Here is a 20,758-nt window from a genome sequence, read left to right as displayed (position 1 = left end):
GACTTAAGTAATTTAGGTTGTACGAGTCTGCGTTAATCTGGCCAGGTCAGTCGGGAGAAAAGGCTGAAAGACGACAGAGCGCGAGATCTGGCACATTCAATTCAATTCAGTTCATTTGTATAGCCCACTTTCACAAATTACAAATTTGTCTCAGAGTGCTTTACAATCTGTACACAGACATCCCTGCCCTAAAACCTCATCGGATCAGGAAAAACTCCCAAATAACCCTTCAGGGGGAAGGGTGCAAAGGCTAGTCCCCAATTAAACACATTTATTTAGCATTGATATGCACACCCATCCATCCATTTTCAATACCGCGTCATCCTCATCAGGGTCGCGGGGCACTGGAGCCGATCCCAGCTGACATAGGGTGAAGGCAGGGGACACCCTGGACAGGCCGCCAGTCCATCCAGGGCTCACAGAGACGGACAACGATTCACTCTCACATTCACACCTATGGGCAATTTAGAGATCAAATAACCTGCTGCATGTCTTTGGACTGTGGGAGGAAGCCGGAGAACCCGGAGGAAACCCACGCTGCCACGGGGAGAACATGCAAACTCCACACAGAAGGACCGGGCCGACCGGGAATTGAACCCACGGCCCTCTTGCTGTGAGGCGACAGTGCTAGCCACTACACCTCCGTGAAGCCTGCACACCATCTAACCTAAATAATATAATAAATGAAAGTATTCCTACATTTTGTGTTACACCCTTTAAATATAAATATCTTCACTTTTGCAATTAATTTGAAACTATATTGTGTCACCTCTGAGAAGGGCTTGAATAGTTTTTTTTGTGTAATAAGGAGTTGCAATAATCTAGTCTAGAACAAATGCGTGAACCACTTTTTCTGCATCTTTTTGAGACTAGATGTGCCTGATTTTTTAAATGTTACATACGTTTCATATGGAAACAAACACCCAGAGTTGTCCTATGAGTTTTACTCTTATCGATCATACGCTCACTTGAAACGTATTGGAAAAGAATTGTATGAAACCATTATGTCAGGTGTGCCCTGTCTGAAAGGCCCATTAGGGTTTTACGACACCAGCTCCCACGTGAAATAGATGAGACTATCATTATATGGCTAATGTACACAAGATGTTAAAGTTCCATCTATGACTCACAAGGAAAAATGTGAAACTTAGTAAAAAGCAGAACAGACTGTGACTCATCTCAGGGTGATAGATTAGTGAGTGTTTTTTATTGGTATTCAGATTCCAGGCAAATACACAAGTGCTGCTGACATTAAGGACAAATTAGGTTAGTTAAGTGCTAACATGATCACATTTGTGCTATGAAAAAATCACCGATAATACAGATTTACAACTTTTCTTACCTCATACGTCTACTTTCGTGGAGACAAAATAGATCACTATTGAAGCCAATATTTCTCCTGAAAAATGTACGTGAAAATAGAAATCTAATGCAAGGCCTCATTTATTTTGCAAAAAGCAAAAGTGTACCAAAGTCCATTTCAGAAATCAGCAGCGAATGGATAGTCCTTGTGCTTCATGCTCCTGCGGAGAGAAAGACAGAAATAAACATTTAAAAACTTCACGACACCTTCAGGACAATATTTGAAAAATAAAACAAGAAAATATGATCTCACAATTGCATGCTACAGACTCTCCAGTTCCTGTTAAATCCGACGATAGTCTTCATTTCCTCCTCAGATAGTTCAAAGTCAAACACCTGCAGAGATTTGAACAACAGCCTTCATGCAAGAGCCAAGGAAGTGAGGCACTTTGAGGGCTAATCCTAAAAAAAATCTGAAAAATCCCTCAGACAATTACCTGGAAATTCTCCTGAATGCGCTGAGGGGTGATCGACTTGGGGATCACAATCACGTTCCTCTGGATTTGGAAGCGGATCAGGACCTGGCAGTGAAGGAAAAAGGGTATTAACATGTGAACCACAAGTATAAATCACAGTGAGGGTCATGTGCATGGTATTTGCACATTATTCTTTAAGAGAAACTGGCACAAAAATACAAAAAAAAGCTTCTTTTGTTCAGTGGTGTACCTGAGCAGGTGTCTTCTTGTGCTTCTCAGCAATGACTTTAATGTTGGAATCTTCCAGCAGTGAGGGGTCTTCAGGTTTAGCCCTGTAATAATAATGAATCATCTGTTATTATATAGACTATAGAGGACCTGCACACATTGCAGTTTTGCTGTCAATCAAAAAGGTAGACAAAATAATGGCGATACCTCAGAGTATTAACTTAAGTAATTCAAACATCATTACACAGGTGGGTAGTTGTGAAATCAATTTGTTTAAATTCACATTTATGTGAAATTGTTTTCAAAGCCCGTTCAGAAGAATAAGAGAGCTTTATAAAGACGGCAAGTTTTCTATGCATAAAAAAACTAAACAAAAAAAGGAGTCATTACATAATGTCTAAATCACAACAAAGAGGAACAACAGTCACAAGTTGAAACCAACCAAAGGGATATGAAAGACGTACTACTGAATCAGCATTCCAACAAAATATGATCATGATGTTGCAGCAGTGCGGTTCTAGAAAAGGCTTTCGGTTACAAGTCCTGTCTCGTGTTATTTTGACACAACTGACCAGGGTCTGTCCGGGGAGCCCAGGGGGCTGTAGGCCGTCACTGCGATGCCGTGAGAGTGGCACAGGGGGATCAGCTTGTCCTGGGTCAGGTACGGGTGGCACTCCACCTGGTGGGACAAACACACTCCTCTTGGGACGCGTTGCAAAAACCATGGAAGAGATGCGTCAACCAACTTTGTACCTCGTATGTGCTTGTATGTTTGGCTTTCTCTTAGAAATGTATTTCTCACTATAAGAAAGTCTTTTTTTGTGTGCATGGTGCCGTCATCAAATAAACAAAGAGACCAGAGAAAGCAAGACATTGATGGGGAAGAATACTTTCCAAGAAACAGAACAGGAAGTCCTCTCAGCTAACAGGTGCAGCCTGGGGGGGGGGAACTGCTGGGGCCCCGATACGAATTAACTAGACATTTATTTTTTCTCAGACCTGATAGAAGGAGACAGTTGATGCCATTATGGCCTCTTGCTCTTTTAGAATAACAATCTTGCAGCTCAGAGGGGCTTACTGACAGGCTTACTGCCCCATGGAGGAGACATTGACACAGTGTGTGTCGTTCATCCTAACAGAAACTCAACTACTTGATCACTAAATATATACATTTTTATGATTCATCGAGTAGTTGTTGCGGCACTACTGCTCAGAGATCTCAGTTTAAACATTTTATCTATAAAAAAGTTGCCAAATCAGTTAAGACTGGCCAATGTAATTACTAGAAAAATGGTGTTGCACAAATCTGTCACCTGGTTGACGGCAGGCTTGTATTTGAGGCCTGGCTTGTTGAGAATGGCTTCAATCTGGTCCTTGTTGAAGTTGGAGACACCGATAGCTTTGACCAAACCAGCATCCATCAGCTCTTCCATTTCCTGAAGAATTGACCATAAAAAAAAGAAGTTTTTAATCGATCCTATTTGTGCCTCTTAAAAAAGCCGTAGCTCTAGTTTGACACCACTCATCTAAAAATACCTGCCTTCCAATCTGGCAACGTTCAGTGCATTTAAAAACTGCCCATTTTTTGACTTGAAATGGACATTTATGAGCTATACATTCAATCACTCTGGTATTGTGTCATAACACGGGAAACACAGAGATTTGTTATTTAAAAATTGTACCCGTTTAAATTTGATGTCTGATACAAGCGAACGGTTGGTCCATGTAACTCACCTCCCATGTCTCCAGGAAGTAAGTATCATCACTGATCGTCTCTCCATTGCTGTCCAAAGGAAAAAGCCCAATGCCAGCCTGCAACATGGAAAAAAGGATCAATAGCCCTCAGGTTCACACCACATCACTACAATGATGACAATATGAAGGCTGCACATTCCTGCTGATAGCCAGACTTCAGTTGAATCATACGCACAGAGAACATATATTTTCACAAATTGCTCACAAGACTGTGCCTACCTTGAAACCCATGGGCCAGTGCACTAGATAGAGGTCTAGGTAGTCCAGTTTAAGATCACTGAGGGTCTTCTGAAATCCTTGCCTCACCAGAGACTTCTCATGAAAATTGGACCACAACTATTAAAAAAATGTAAAGGATTGGGAAGTCAACGAGAAAGCGTGCATGTTCAGTATTGACAGTGTTTAAATACAGCAAATAGACAGGCAACATCCGTTCCATAGCCTTTTAGTGGGAGAAACAATAAGGATGTGTACATTATGAACCCACAACTCACCTTGCTAACAATGAAGAGATCCTCTCGCTTCACCACGCCATCCTTGATCATGGCATGGACACCATCTCCCACCTCTGCCTCGTTCTCGTAGACATACGCTCCATCGATGTGCCGGTAGCCTGCTGAGATGGCTGCTTTCACCGCCTCCGTGACCTTGCCAGGGGGAGACTGTAAAGAAGCAGGGACGGTTACTTAATGTGGTCCAGACATACTGTGCCATAACAATATCACAGATTTTTTTTTTAAAGCATGTAGAATATGAACGGTTCATGATTTGCATTATCTTTGCTTTAGTTTAACTCAAACACAACATGCCGTTGTCTCTCAGGTCAAATAGTTTTAGTGCCCGATTGTGTCCCCCAGTTTAGCCATTGGGACCATTTGATTAAAGACGAGTTACGTTACACTTTAACAATGTCCTTGGTTGCCCTCTGTGTTCCATATATCCTTTCCTGTTGAGGAGCAATCTGACCACCATGGATTGATTGTAGCGCCCTCTAATGTTCAAATATTATGAACAAATTAGGGTATGTTTAGGGATTGTCATGTTGACATAGGCTAGCAATTTGGTGAGATTAGGTCAAGTGATTTGGAAGTTGTGTGTCCTGTAAATATTGGGCCACAACCCTTAGATGTTCATTGGTCAATATCTTATGAACATGATAAGGTATCAACACGATTTTGACAAGTTATTTTCACATCGAAGCAATTATGAACCACAGAAAATTTTGTATGAATTGGTATTAGCGTTTTGGAGAAAACTGAAAAAAAATGTGATTTACTAAATTCAAAATGGGGGAAAATCTAAGTAGGCGCATTGTATGGCCTTCATTAACTTATTTGTAGAGCAGGTCCAAGTGAACATGGAGACGAAATTTCAAGTAAATCGTTCATTATTGAAAAAAGTATGAGCTTTTCCAATGAAAGGGGGCGCTATAGAGCTAGTTCGTTCGACACCACAATCAGATCGGTATTTTCGCGGATTCTGATAGGTGTGGACATTTTGAACGTTACAGTTTTCGGCCAATACCCTCCTTTCTGTATGGAAAACGGTATCACAATAATATTACTAATAAACATTAGAATAACAATATGTCCTTAACCGAATTCGTCGGGTCTCAGGCCGTAATTACATTTTATCATGGAAAACAACACGCCTTGAAACAGGTTCAGCAGGCTTGTCAACACTTTCAGACTCCTCACTGAAACAGGCACGCCGCACGAGGGAACATTAAAAGTATTTGTTGCATCATTGTTGGCGTCTATAACAGCCCTTCAATTGTCTCGAATTCGGGTTACACTAAGACAGTAAAGCTGCATTGGTCACGGCTAACGTTAGTTAGCGGTCAGTCTGCGAAGCGTAACGTGAGGCAGCAGATTTGCACACGACGGTCGTGTTTCCATCAATCTGCAGCTGGAACGCATTAGCCACGGTTATCTAGATCATAAACGACATCACACACTGAACTAACATAAAGAGTCGATAAACAGCATGCAATTACTACCGAAGCTATCTCGATATATCGGCTGGCACTTTGAGGAAAAGTTTGCCGTGGTTGTGCCGACTCGTTGCTTTCTGTCGGCACGTTCAGCTAACTAGCTTGACCTACTTCACAAGTTCATATTGAACTAAGGATAGATAAAAACACGTTGCATATTATCCAAAACGTACCTTCCATGTGCCCAGTCCCACAATGGGCATTTGTGCACCGGTGTTTAGTGTCACGGTTGTTGCCATTATTCCAAAAAGACGAGCAGACCCTGAACGCAGCGGGAGCAGAGAGCGAATGCAGAGCGCAGGCAGCAGACCAGAGGGAGAGGGAACCTCAAAAACCAGTCCTAAAAAAGCGAATCTAATCAGGGGGGAGTGGTTTTAACCTGCATTATTTATAACAACCAACAGGGGAACACTGGTCGCAAACATATGTTAGATTGTATCAGACTAACTGAAAAGGTCTCTAATTCTCACTTGATGTCATACCTTAGTAGATATTGTTAACATGAGTTTATGATCCCAATAGATATTCAAGTCTTCATCAATACAGCATGTTGTTAATTTGGTAAATGATGGTCCCATTTGGAGTAAAATGGATGATAAATAAATAAGCTAAACCTGTCAATCTCCTTACATGACTTACATAAGTATTACAATAGAAGTTTACATAAGGTAAAATAAAAAAAATATATTTTAAATTAAAATCTGCATGGATCCTATATTAGGTTGTATTAGGATGTAATTAGATACTTTCCACGTATCATTGTATTAGTACTGCTGCCGCTTGCCAGGGATGCAACACCAGCCAGTGAAAAGTAACTAATGTAATGCTCTTTAAGATCATTTTAAGACCTTGATAAATCATATTTAAAACCCCTTTCTACAGCTAAAGTAATGCAACGAACAGCTGGTTTATTTGACCCAGTTTATTTCTGGCCTATATAACATATGTATGCAAATACAAGTAAATAACAATAACCATGCGTTTTAATGCATTTCCTACCTGCAGTGAGTGTGAATGAGCTATTATTTATTTGTTTACTCCTCGATGCGTCCTGTAGGGTGGCAATAATTTATTGGAGAGCCCTGGAATTTCAAAGGACCTAAACTGCAGTTCCCATACCGTGAATTGAGCGTGAGGTCTAACAGTAACACCTCGGCTCTTGCATATTTTTACCCGTTTTTGATGATTATGTCATTGAGCCGCTAGAGGGCACCATTGCCACACAATGAGCCCATCTCCTCAGAGTACACAACGGAGGCTCCCAAGTAAAATAATCACATATTTTCATATATTAGCTCACCAGTAATTACGGTAATTCAAATTATTGATCAGTTCTGTTAATTTTACATAAGCCTCTAAAAAACTCATATATATGCACATATATTTGATTTAACCTCATGCATAGAAACAAATGCTCCAGTAACAAGCCTCGGGTAATTCATTGTCCAACATGTAGGAGATAATATTATTTTCAATTAGCCTTTACTATTTTTGACGACAACTTCTTCATGACATGATTTTAATACTGTAAAAGAGATGTGCACCGTTGTGAATGGGCACACACACACACACACACACACACACACACACACACACACACACACACACACACACACACATACCAGCCTTAAAACCCAGTAGGACACCAAAAAAAGGGAGCAAATACAAGGTGTCTTCATTGTGAAAATCAGATAAAACCTGACAAACCTTTAACTGAGCCATTCAACACTCGGATCAGAAGATAAGAGAGGGAGAAGAGAGCAATATGAAAAAAACATGCAAAAGGAAAAGTTATGGGAGCCAGCGGCCGCTGTGTACCTCACAATGGCTCTCGCTAAAGTTTGTGTCTCTTCTGATCTTCTCCCAGCTGGACGCCTGCTTTTCAGGGCCTGTCTCCTCTGATCTAACTTCAGACACTAGAGGGCCTTTTGCCAGCCTGCAAACTGTCAAAGTACCCCAAGAATCAAACACTGTCGCATGCTGTCATGATCAAAGAACCACAGGTAAACCAGACAAAGACACAGCCACATACAATTGGCATCTCAAAGTTTTCATTTCAGAGGCTCTTATTTTGCGTCTGAAGGCGGATACCTTTTGACTGTACCGAATAAAGGAACTCCGGCATTTGAAGGTACAACAGAGGCTCGGAGTAAAACCAAGTGCCTCTCAAGGAAACTTTTGGACAAAGATTTTAGACTTAGGTGAGCCATTTTTAGAGTGTGTTGCTCAAAGAAGTTGGAGCCAAAGGAGGGAGACACATCCAGTCGCTGATGGAATGGAGAGAGAACGGTGACTTGATAAGTAAATATTTACACCACAATGAATATCCGTCTCCTTTTCTATTTTGTGCAGCCATAATGAATGCTCAGTGCAGCCGCAGGCGTCCATTCCTTCATAGGCTCCTCATTGGATTAGACCCTCCTCCAGTAAGACCCGACCTGTCCCGGGGAGATCAAACACCCCATTTCATTTCATGGCCTGTGCTCCATTCTCTCCACCTCTTGTCTCTCCCATTGGCATTGGCTTTGCTGTCTTTCTTTTTTTTCCGTTTCTCCGCCAGAGTGCCCTAGGTCATAATCTTCACCCATGAATCTAATGTCGAGTGTCAGCTCCTGCTGAGTTCACTCACACACTCTCATTCCACGCATTCCCTTTGTCAAACAATAACCAGATCAGGGAGAGAAATCCCTACGTCATGAGTAAATCATGGTAATAGATAGATAGATAGATAAATATATACTTTATTAATCCCCAAGGGGAAATTTGTCGTCACAGTAGCAGCACCAATAAACTAAACACACGAGAATAAAATATAAAATATAAAAAACAGGGATGAAAGATATAGATGTATACAAGTAAAATATAAAATACAAAATGAAGTATATATATGTATATAAAATGAAACATATATGTAGATATATATACACACACACAAACAAATATAATACAATGACTGTGCAAAGTATACAAAGTAAAATATAAAATACAAAATAAAATATATATGTATATATATACACAACATATATGCATACACAAATATAATACAATACTAATGACTGCAGTGTAAAATTAAATTAAATATACAAATATTAAATATAGACAGAGTGTGCAAAATGCAAAGTGTGTGTATGTGTGTAGTGTAAATTAAAATGAAATGTGTGTGTATGTGTGTAGTGTAAATAAATGAAATGTGTGAAGTGCAAATCAACATCGTGTAAATATGAAGTTATTATTACAGTTATTGCACTAGGATCTGGCAAGAGGTGATCTGTTATAGAGCCTCATAGCCGTCGGCAGGAATGTTCTCCTGTATCTGTCCTTGTGGCAGCGGAGCGTGAGGAGACGTCTGGAGAAAGTACTCCTCTGTCCCTGTAGGAGGTGGTGGTAATGAGCCAAGTGCATTGCATGCTATTTGGATACACTGAAGATTACAGAGGCTGATTTTAAGCCCTGCAGACATCACGGGAAACTATTCTTTAAAAATATGATAATTCCACCAATATTTGTATTAGGTAGACAGGTGTATAACATTGGTAAACAGCATTGGTTTATTTATGAGCAACGCTTTTTTAAGTCGCTCAACCGATAACAACATTTTTAAGCAACGAGGACAAGAGAATATGTGAATATTTGTCGGGTTTTCTTTGACTTCTCTGACAGTAAATGTAATACTTTGTGGATTTTAGTCTGTTGGTCAAACAAAACAAGCAATTTCAAGATGTCACCTTGGGCTCTGAGGAGATGTGCTGCGCATCTTTCAATGTTTTATCTACAACTTAAAGCATCGATTAATCAGGCATAACAAGAATGGTAAGTTACAGATCTTCATTTATTATTATTGCAAACAAATATCATATTAATTACCAAAAAAGATTGTACAAAATATGACATTTGTTCATAATCCAATGCCCAATTAGTTTAATGTAACGCTGTTCATTCCTGAACTTCAGCCGCATGCCTCTCATATTATGTAAAGTCATGGTAATTTTTTAGCCATGCCCCTTTGTTCCAGACTGTTGGATGGATTGCTATGAAATTGTGTACAGACATCCATGGTTCTCAACGGTTTGTTGTTTTGTGAAATGTTTTAACAACTATTAGACGGTTGGCCTTGAAATGTGATACATCCGTTTGCCTTGGAATCAGAATCACAACTTTTTATTGAAGTACGTTACACATACCAATAATTTTTACCAAAGGTGCAGGACAATAAACAAAAACAAAAGACAGTACAGTAAAAATGGTAAATAAACAAAATAATAACAGTACTTTAAAATAAGAGTATTAAATTCTAAAGTAGTGTTACTATGGTAAGGATGGCCGCGGTGGGAGGTTAATGTCATTATAGTCTTAAATAGTGGCAATCTGGCTCGCCTATATGCTACACAATGCTACACACTGTCCCTGTAACGTGTCATAAACCTTTATGAGTAAATACCTGCAAAACTTATACCATTCACTTCAGCCTCTGTAAATTGTGTAAAGAGCAAAAGATAGAATTCTGAACTCGGATGTTGAACATGATAAACGTTATACCTGCCAAGCGTTAGCATGCTAGAACTGTGAGCATTTTAGAATGCCAATGTTAGCGTTTCGCTTAAAGCAGTAGTAGCGCAGCGTCAGGGGCCGTTCACATTGCATCTAAAAATGTGTGAGAAACATTCTTTTTTATTCCAAGGTGCTTGGGAGGTTGCACCCCTGTTAACTACACAATCGGTTAAAAGACAGGAACTCGTGGGTGTGAGTGAGACGCACAGCGAGAGAGGTCGACTGAAAGCTTCAAATGTGTTTGATTGGAAAGCACTCCGAGACAAATTTGTAATTTGTGAAATTGGGCTATCCAAATAAACTGAATTGAATTGAATTGATAGATTTTTCATTTCTCACTGCTCAGTAACATCTGTCCGTTACGTCTCCATTTGGAATAATGCAATGAAACTTTGTATTTTAAGCTCCCCGCTCGAGTGAAACCATACGCTTATGGTTTAAAAAGTGATTTCACAGTAGATTAACAATGGATTATTTCATAATAATTAGTAGAGCATGGGAATGATCTTTTAGCCACCTAGAGCTTTCTGATCTGGTATGGATCCAAACCACACACACACACACACACACACACTATTGTGTATTTTCCACATGTGCCGTGGCCTTGTCTGTGAGCAGAGGCCTCTCCTCTCCGGCCCCTCAGACACCGTTTGGTTTTTGGCTTGATTAACCACTTAGTTCGCTCTCTCAGACACAAGATTGCAGGGAAAAAGCAGGTAATGAAGTGCTTTTGAATTTGCATTCCCGAGAGCTTTCACAGACGCCTTGATTTCAGTCGGCCTTCGCTGTTTGTTCTTCGTCAAGAGATGTCTGCTATTTTAACGGTAACGCGTAACAAGTGTCCATCCAACCTCCTCCATATTGCTCCCTCATCAACCTAACTGCCATGAATAAACACAATCAACATGCATCTGAAGGGGAATTTGGAGGCTTTTTCTCTCAAATTGTCCCTGATGGGTTGTTCATCGTTGTCATTATGCAGATTACAGTGTGACCGTGAACGCAATATCACAGCCCCTATCCTCTGAAACGAAATGACACCGTTCCGTAAAGCGGACCAAAACACTTGTGTGTTTTCTTCCTTCAAGTTGAGCAGCGCTGATCAGATATGGACAAACTGTCTCAAGAATATGAAATTAACAGCATTCAGTCTCCGCTTGAAAGTCAAGCCTTTATTTTTTCTTATCGACCTTGACAACAATATCGGAGTGCGAATGCTGCATTATCAGCTAAAGTATCCTCTGTAATTTACCAGGTAACTACCGTGATTTGGTCGAGAGTATTTCCAGATAAACCTTAGAACAAAGTTATATACAACAGACAGCTTTATAACCCTAAAACTTTTTAATTTGAATTTTTCTTTGTTTTTTAAAAATCTACTTGATTCATTTATGAGCTACCAGGGTTATGTAAGACGATGACTTGACAGAATCTGTGATTATTTCTGTCTGTGATTTGGGGCAGAGCTTCCCTTTGCACCCCGCTCCTCGCTGCAGGAAAAGAGGAAACTGAATTTGGTTTAAATTTGAGGCCCTTTCACTGGTCTGTGCTTCCAGGATTGATGAAACATCTGGACCACCAAGCAAGTTAATTTAAGAAATTTGAAGTTGGACGTAGATAAGCAGATCTAGAATATATCAAGGGGACCTGTCTTCCTATAGCCTTCAAGTAAAAAGGTAATTAATTTGAGATTCCATTCATTTCCAAATGCAAATAATATTGTCCTGCAATTGTTAGAGCAGTTTCTAGATCAGTGGTTCTCAAATGGGGGTACGTGTACCACTGAGGGTATGTGAAGGCCTTCTAGGGGGTACGTGAAGGCCCTCTAGGGGGAACGTGACATTGACTTTTTTATTTTTTAAATGAGCATCCATCAGAAAATCCTTTTAAAATAGTTATTTAATGTATATTCAATACAATATAAGTGTAAGTTCATTAACTGAATTGTATATATTGTATATCTAATCCGACACGGATGGCAAAATGCTGCATATTACATCTTTTTTTCAACCCAAAATGCTTTGCACTGCTCAGGGGGTACTTGGCTGAAAGAAGGTGGTTGTGACCTAGACAACTGGCAGGCTCATTATTTTCCAATTGAAGTTCTATGTAAACACACACTTTTCTAAGAAACATATTTTTGGAGATGACTCAATGCTTCATATCCTGACCCGCCGACTGGTTATATTCATACGGAAAAAAATAAGTCATATAATTGAATTAGTGTATATAATTCCAGACATCTAAAATCAATATTATCATTTATTCTAACTACATTATTATTCTTTGTCAACATTATTTTTGTTCAAGTAGTTTTAGAAGAATCAATGCCATGTATGCACTATTATTAAAGAAAATGTAGATGAAAAAGAAAATATACTTCAGAGAACGAAGCCTTATCACAGTGTAGAGTTAATGGTTATGCATTAACATGTGTACTTGAATAAAAGTACAAATGTATTAAATGCTATTAAAATACAATTAAAGTAATATATAATGCATAATACATCACTGAATTATAATTATTGAACCATTCATGCATCACTGTAATATTACAGCTTGGCTTGTAAACTTTTATTATCTGCAATGTATCAATTACATTTTAATTTTCAGTTCATTTGTATAGCCCAATTTCACAAATTACAAATTTGTCTCGGAGTGCTTTACAATCTGTACACATAGACATCCCTGCCCCAAAACCTCACATCGGATCAGGAAAAATTCCCAAATAACCCTTCAGGGGGAAAAAAAGGGAAGAAACCTTCAGGAGAGAACAGAGGAGGATCCCTCTCCAGGATGGACAGAACAATAGATGACATGTGTACAGAAGGACAGATTTAGAGTTAAAATACATCCAATGAATATGACAGAGTGTATGAATAGTTCGTAGTAGGCATATTCCACGATGGAGACCTCCACGATCCATCAGGCAGATGGAGGTAGAGAGGAGTGGGCGGAGTCTCAACAGTGGGCGGAGTCTCAACAGGGCAGTGGCGTAGTTGGTAGCAGGAATTCCATGATCCAGACGATCCATCAGGCAGATAGGATCTATGCCGTCTCATAGGGTCCGATGACGAAAATTCATCCTTAAGGAGAGAGAAAAGAGGAGATAGGTGCTCAGTGTATCCTAAACGTCCCCCGGCAGCTATAAGCCTATAGCAGCATATCAAGGGGCTGGACCAGGTGAACCTGATTCAGCCCTAACTATAAGCTCTGTCAAAGAGGAATGTCTCAAGTCTACTCTTAAACGAGTTGACTGTGTCTGCCTCCCGGACTGAAATTGGAAGCTGGTTCCATAAAAGAGGAGCTTGATAACTAAAGGCTCTGGCTCCCATTCTACTTTTTAAGACTCTAGGAACTACAAATGTATGTATCATATATACATGTAGGGGAGTAAAAAGGGCAATATTTACCTCTGAAATGTTGTGTGGTAGAAGTGTAAAGAAGCAGAACATAAATAAACTCAATTAAAGTACAAGTCACCCCAAATTGTACTTAAGTACATCACATGAGTAAATGAGTGATAGGTTACTCTCCACCGCTCAACGTGTCATCTGTTGTTTCCTTGTGCCGCCCTGGCTTCTCCTCCTTGTGGGCGCATGATGTCTGTTTGTTTGAGCTTTTCAGACATCAGAATGACACAGCGGAAAGAAAGTTCCTCATGGGTTACTTCCTCATTTTTAGTCACCTGATATTATAGACAATATATCAAGAAAAAAAACGTCTCTTGCATCACGGGAATGTTGTTGTCAGTGCGTTGCGCGTGCAGGGGGGAAAACACGTATGGACGGAATGAGCCAAAAGGACGTGGACGTGAGGCGATGAGTCATATCCAAGATGACTAAATAGTCACTTTTCTGAAAGAATCTTGAATAAAATGTCTCACATATAATTTGAGAGAGCAAAAAAAAAAATGATTTCACGATTGGATCTGATTAATTTTGGGATAAAGGACTTCAACGGTTTATTAAAACTTCAAACAGGTATTTTTTCTTTCTTTAAAAAAGAAAGAAAGATGAGCCCAGGTGAAATAATGTGTGTCGGTGCTGTAGTGTGTAGTGTGCAACAGATAGATGTGTGCAGTGCCACATAGCTGGTGTGTGTTCAGAGGATGGGGTGCACACTTCACCAAAGTGTGCAGCGTAGTGGAAGTGTGCAGTGATATTTTGATATTTAGGTTCATGCAACACTCGAGTCAGTAAATGCAAATGCACCGTTAATGACACAAACACACCTCCTCAAATGTTTAGGGACTTTATTTTTGTTTAAATTATTTTATTTTTATTGTAGTTTTCAGGGGCATAGGTTGCAGCTTCAAGAGGGAAACACAAGTATGAACAATGTCTTCTTTGAGAAGGTGAACAGATGCATACAGCACCATCTTGTGGTCAGTCTGGAAATTACCACTTAGATTTAATTTACCTTTCGTAAGAAATCGAATTACCTTAGCTTTTTAAACCATAAGACAATAAATATTATTGAATAAATACAACCATGTACAAAACTATTAATAATACTAATAATGATGATAATAATAGAAATAGTGATGTTAATTATATTAATATAATAATAATAAAAGCAACACCAATAATAATCACAAAATAATAATTATTATGACCATCATTAGTATAATAATACCAATGATAACAATCACAACACTAATAATGCTAATAATAATTATACAAATGTAAATGATGATTTATTGAGCATTCGATCAGTGTGATGGAGAGATGTATGATAGGAGAAGAAGAAGAAGAAGAAGAAGAAGAAGAAGAAGAAGAAGAAGAAGAAGAAGAAGTGGGCTGGAGGGACTAACGGGCTGGAAGAATGTAAACATTGTTCCCTGACTTCAAAGTGAGACTGTGGCTCCTGGCAGCGGCTGACCGATGAGAAGAGAAAGTGAATGTTCATCCACGGTCTGCAGGCTCTTTATAGTCACAACATGGATCTGATTGGCTTGTAAAGTAGACACATATTATACGTATAGAATGGAACAGAATAATATTTGACAATGCACATGCTGCCTGTGTTTCGTTCACAGTTTCAGCTATAGGTTAATTTTAAAAGAGCATATGACAGCTAACCTATGTTTAGCCACGCCAGCAATAACAGCAGTCTGCACAGGTTGAGAGGTGCATGTATCAGTCATGCAGATTTGTATCTTACAATTAAAATTATTTGTTTTTGCAGCAAGCTGCATAGGGATGAGGAAAATAAATGTAATGTTAGAAGCCCTAATGACTGTTATAAAATAATATTATACATGTCATATACATTTTTTAAAATTTTCTACTTGCTTTAAGGAATATCAATTGTAGAACAACTTGTTAAATATGTTAAGAATCCAGACCAGTGTTATGTTTGGTATGGGAATATTTCATACCCATATGCAGGGCTTGGATATTGTGACTTCTTCCATGTCATGTCTGCTGTTCAGTGACTCACAAGTAGTCGTCTTCCTTATCAGCCTCAAAGATAATCTAATACAAGATTATAAAGTATAATATCATTAACAGAGAAGCAATGTTAGCGATGTGTTTTAATTCTGAAAAATCATCCATTCATGAACTGGAAATATCAACTTTAATACAGTCATAGTGACGATAATAAATAAATATTACGTTATAGTGACATCTAAAGTAATGTATATAAAATTGTAATATATATTCTCCATACATATATATATATAGCTTCTCTAACAAGTAAAATCTCATCAACGCTGTTTTTAACTAATTGGAGTGTGAACAAACAGTCGAGGAACAGCTTAACCACACAAGGTTAAAACACAACTCTAAATGGTGAACTCAGCTCTTCACACAAACTGAATCCACTCTGTAATAATGACCTTGTGTGAGGGGCGTACGTTAAGAAGACTCTGCCGGTGTGATCAGTGATGGAGGCTGGATCTGCTGTGTGTCTGAGCTCTTCATCATTATCTTGACTCGCTGACTCATATCTTGAGCACAGGGAACAAAACTCTCTCGGCGGCCTTGTTCCCAACGCAACGTGACGCCGGGAGGGACAATAAAAGAGAATTAGCGGTGAAAAAAGCAAATAAATAGATGATTCAATACATGACAGACCAGCAACAAAGCCCACTGTTGATGGGAGAGAGAGAGAGAGAGAGAGAAAATAAATATCAGAGCTCAAAGCGAGGGAAGGGTTGAGCGGATTGGAGGTGATGATGAGTGGAGAGCTGTACAAAGTAGGACATCTATGGGAAAGGTTTTAATGAGGCAGACGTCGGTGTGTGTGTGTGTGTGTGTGTGTGTTTTCTCATCCATGAAACACTCAGCGATGATACTCCAAACTCCCTGTGTCCATGTGGGTGGTTGAGGGTTTGTTTAAGTGTGCAACACGGACAGACATTAGAACTGGATGTGTTGAAATGCTAAATAGTTGGTGAAAAAAATAAGTAAAAAGATGCCACGCAAAGTGGAATTTAGCAAGATGTTTTGTTTTTTTTACGAATTGCGTGGGACGTAATTGCAGCAAAAATCAGATGCAAAAATAAAAAAGAATGAGCCAAGCTACGAAATCAAAGTTCTTGTTCAGTGTCGCGAGTCCATCTGCTGGAGACACCGGCTCATTCTGGACGGTTAGACCCAAAGGACGCACAAATAACCAGCCCTGAGAAACCTTCTGGATTACAGTAACATTAAAAAAAGAACATTGTTTACACAATATTCACGACTATTGTTTTAGTGTTGCTGCAAAGTAGGCCGTGATTGGGCAGCAGCTGGCTCGTTCTGGTGAAGCTTGATCCGGCGTTACCTCGAGCCTCCGGATGGCTCACCGAACCAAACGGCATCCAGACAACAACTTGGTGGGGTATTCAAAGTATGAAGATACATGAGACATCGACACAATGAGTAAATCAGTCGGGGAGGTTCGCTCGCTCCTCGCTGCACTGTGAGCCCAATAAGGTGTGATCTTTCTCATCTAGCGAGAGCAGGAGGGGGTGCTCATTTATTTAGTGTGTGAGGCACTTTCATCAGCACACACACACATACACTACCGTTCAAAAGTTTGGGATCACTTAGAAATGACTATTTTTCAAAGAAAAGCACTGTTTTTTTCAATGAAGATAACATTAAATTAATCAGAAATACACTCTCTACATTGTTAATGTGGTAAATGACTATTCTAGGTGGAAACGTCTGGTTTCTAATGAAATATCTCCAGAGGTGTATAGAGGCCCATTTCCATCAACTATCACTCCAGTGTTCTAATGGTACATTGTGTTTGCTAATCGCCTTAGAAGACTAATGTCTGATTAGAAAACCCGTGCAATTATGTTAGCACAGCTGAAAACAGTTATGCTGGTGATATAAGCTATACAACTGGCCTTCCTATGAGCATGAAGTTTGTAGAACAAAATTAATATTTCAAATATTAATCATTATTTCTAACCTTGTCAATGTCTTGACTACATTTTATATTCATTTGATAAATAAAAGTGTGATTTTTCATGGAAGACACGAAATTGTCTGGGTGATCCCAAACTTTTGAACGGTAGTGTATGTACCTCCATTCCTTCAAACGAGACCATGACTATGGTCTTCTACATTATTAGTTAATGTAAGCCCTGCTATATTCGAACTGATGACATTATAAATGGTGATTAACAGATTATAGTTTTTTATGTCAATATCTAGATACAGACAAATAAACCAATCAGATCACAGAGACCGTGAGCAGCGCAGCGACGTTTCCTGTTGCCTTCCAAAGGCTGCAGGGCTCGTTGTGTCTCCGCTCTCTCCAGAGCAACAGGAGGCCTGGAGTGTTGCTGTCGGCTCTCGGTTGAATTAGAAGGCAGTCAAACAGGCTCCAATAGGGGTAACGCTTGTTAAACACCCAGGGACTCATATGGTGGCGGTATGCTGAGGACATCACAGTCACACTACACTGTCCATAGCGTTACGTGGCAATTCAACAGACAATCCACAATGAGCCATGTTTGCTCAGGTAAGATAAGATAAGATAAGATAAGATAAGATAAGATAAGGTAGGCGAACTACAGAGAGGACGCCTGAGACCTTTCGCTGAACCAGATGTGGGCCTTGATCTAAATTGTCTCCTAAAAAGTGTCTTTTTGAAACAGCATCCTACAAATGTTGTTAAAAACTACATGTCCGAGTGCTGCTAGAATTTTTTTATCGTTCTTGAATTATCAAATATATGTTGTCTAAATGTTCTTTGTTGTTGTTGTTGACTGTTTGCACTTTATTACCTCATCACTTTATCACTTTTTATTATTACTATTATTCACTTTATGTCAGACAAAAAAAGAGAGAAACATAGTTTTGATTTTCTGTATGTTCAACATTGGAAAATTGACAATAAAGATGACTTTGAATTTGACTTACATTTGGACTTCTGGTTATGTGTGTTTGCTGGTGAATTAAATGAGATTACCAACATCAAGATACAATTTCAAATTCCACTGATAAATTATATCATATATACAGGACTGTCTCAGAAAATTAGAATATTGTGATAAAGTTCTTTATTTTCTGTAATGCAATTAAAAAAACAAAAATGTCATGCATTCTGGATTCATTACAAATCAACTGAAATATTGCAAGCCTTTTATTCTTTTAATATTGCTGATTATGGCTTACAGCTTAAGAAAATTCAAATATCCTATCTCTAAATATTAGAATATCATGAAAAAGTATACTAGTAGGGTATTAAACAAATCACTTGAATTGTCTAATTAACTCGAAACACCTGCAAGGGTTTCCTGAGCCTTGACAAACACTCAGCTGTTATAAATCTTTTTTTTTACTTGGTCTGAGGAAATATTAAAATTTTATGAGATAGGATTTTAGAGTTTTCTTAAGCTGTAAGCCATAATCATCAATATTAAAAGAATAAAAGGCTTGCAATATTTCAGTTGATTTGTAATGAATCCAGAATGCATGACATTTTTGTTTTTTTAATTGCATTACAGAAAATAAAGAACTTCATCACAATATTCTAATTTTCTGAGACAGTCCTGTATATATATATATATATATCAATATATCATATACTGTCTATATATTATTTGAGATACAGCTTGCTGCTACTCATCAAGCCACAAAGGATTTGTATTTTCTGAACGACGACCTGAAGGCAGCTGCCCCGTCCGATGCTGCCACAGCAGATTATCATTCCTCACTTTTAACACTTCCACAGATGAACAGTGCGTATGACGTGAGGTAATGAACACAGGCCCAATTTGATGTCTGCATTTAACCGTTCGTACCAGACTGTTGGTTTTGGGGTTAATACGTTTGTGGCTGTCACCATTAACTAAAAGGAAACTGCAATGATTAACTCTGGAGGTGATGTGTGAGTGGTTAAACATCAAGTTATTATAAAATAACTTTACTTGTTCATAAAAAAGCTCACACAGATCTTAAATCTGATATAAAACCTTTTTCACAGGTTATTAGTTTTACATGAAGCCATATGTTAGTGGTCTTGACATTATTACCAAAGTCCCGTATGCTATGCCAAGATGCTCCGTCTGTGGAAAATGAGAAAACTTTATTGAAAATGTGGGTAACTGGCTTTAAAATGACAGCTAAAAATGTATTCAGCAATAGCCACATTCTACTTTCGACACCGCTGCAGAAGATAAAATCCTGTATCGAAAATAAATAATTTTAAAGTCAATGGTTCAGTTCCTTATGGGCTGCCATATTCAAATGTATGACATTCAAATATAATCCTAAACAGTTTTCATCTTTGAGCTGTTTGACCTAAAACCACACTTGTAAGCATCGGGGCAGGAGTAACTGGCAAAAAGCCGAGTTGAGTGGCATTCCCATAGCCATAAAACACTCTTCGTGTGTTAAGCCAGTTCATTGCTATTTAAGACAAATGCCTTGCTCATGGGCGGACAGAGAAGCATACAAATCGCAGACAAAGACTCAGGCCAAACCCACACAAACCATCCACTTGTTCCAAATGACCATTCTTGAAGGAATGCAGCAGCTAAAGGTGGACAAACCCCGTTCTCGACTTATTTACAAAAAACCTGTTTTCTGATACCACCGCCATCCACAGTTTTTTTTGCACAGAGCCTAGAACCGCCTGGCAAGTTCTGCAGCAAAAGTATTATGCAATGTTGGCGACAGAATAAAGGCAATTAAACACAGTTTGGACAGCCGGGCCGTGTGCCTCGCCAATTAACCTCCCACATAAGGAGGGAGAATAGAATCTAGACTCTGAGATTATAATCACACACGTTCTCTTTGTGTTCAATCAGTTCTGCATTGTAGCAAACGTATGAGTATCCTATTTTGCATGTATTCTCCATTAGTACTCTGGCGGCTCTGACAGCTAATTTACACTTAGATATTGTAATTTAGATATGAAGTACTTATTTTCTTTTACTCTTGTGCTCTTGGCTCCCACTGGGACCATCAGCTATTGAGTCGTCTTCGCCCATTTTAGCCACATT

At 39.0% G+C, this 20,758-nt stretch overlaps 1 protein-coding gene across 1 annotated transcript; it reads right to left on the bottom strand.

Moving 5' to 3' along the window:
* Nucleotides 1-1,185: 1,185 nt before the first annotated feature.
* On the bottom strand, nt 1,186-6,071 carry akr1b1.2 (aldo-keto reductase family 1, member B1 (aldose reductase), tandem duplicate 2). Its single transcript, XM_056424844.1, has 10 exons — nt 5,928-6,071; nt 4,256-4,423; nt 3,981-4,097; nt 3,741-3,818; nt 3,320-3,442; nt 2,579-2,685; nt 2,029-2,110; nt 1,800-1,883; nt 1,616-1,698; nt 1,186-1,523 (listed from the first exon to the last, which is right to left on the bottom strand). Exons 1-10 carry the CDS (start codon nt 5,991-5,993, stop codon nt 1,481-1,483), a joined length of 951 nt encoding a protein of 316 aa, XP_056280819.1. The 5' UTR covers nt 5,994-6,071; the 3' UTR covers nt 1,186-1,480.
* Between the last annotated feature and the right edge of the window lie 14,687 nt (nt 6,072-20,758).

This window comes from Pseudoliparis swirei, chromosome 10, assembly GCF_029220125.1.
Source record: "Pseudoliparis swirei isolate HS2019 ecotype Mariana Trench chromosome 10, NWPU_hadal_v1, whole genome shotgun sequence".
Lineage (NCBI taxonomy): Eukaryota > Metazoa > Chordata > Actinopteri > Perciformes > Liparidae > Pseudoliparis > Pseudoliparis swirei.
Note: the sequence above shows the minus strand (reverse complement) of the source record. Positions and strands in the feature narration are given on the sequence as shown.

What these genes read in the sequence shown, in the direction of transcription:
- akr1b1.2 (XM_056424844.1), bottom strand. Translation starts at nt 5,993, where the DNA reads ATGGCAACAACCGTGACACTAAACACCGGTGCACAAATGCCCATTGTG. An exon ending in ACTGGCCCATGGGTTTCAAG is followed by an intron (nt 3,819 to 3,980) that starts GTAGGCACAGTC and finishes TCCATGTTGCAG; the next exon opens with GCTGGCATTGGGCTTTTTCC. An exon ending in ACAAGCCTGCCGTCAACCAG is followed by an intron (nt 2,686 to 3,319) that starts GTGACAGATTTG and finishes TTGTCCCACCAG; the next exon opens with GTGGAGTGCCACCCGTACCT.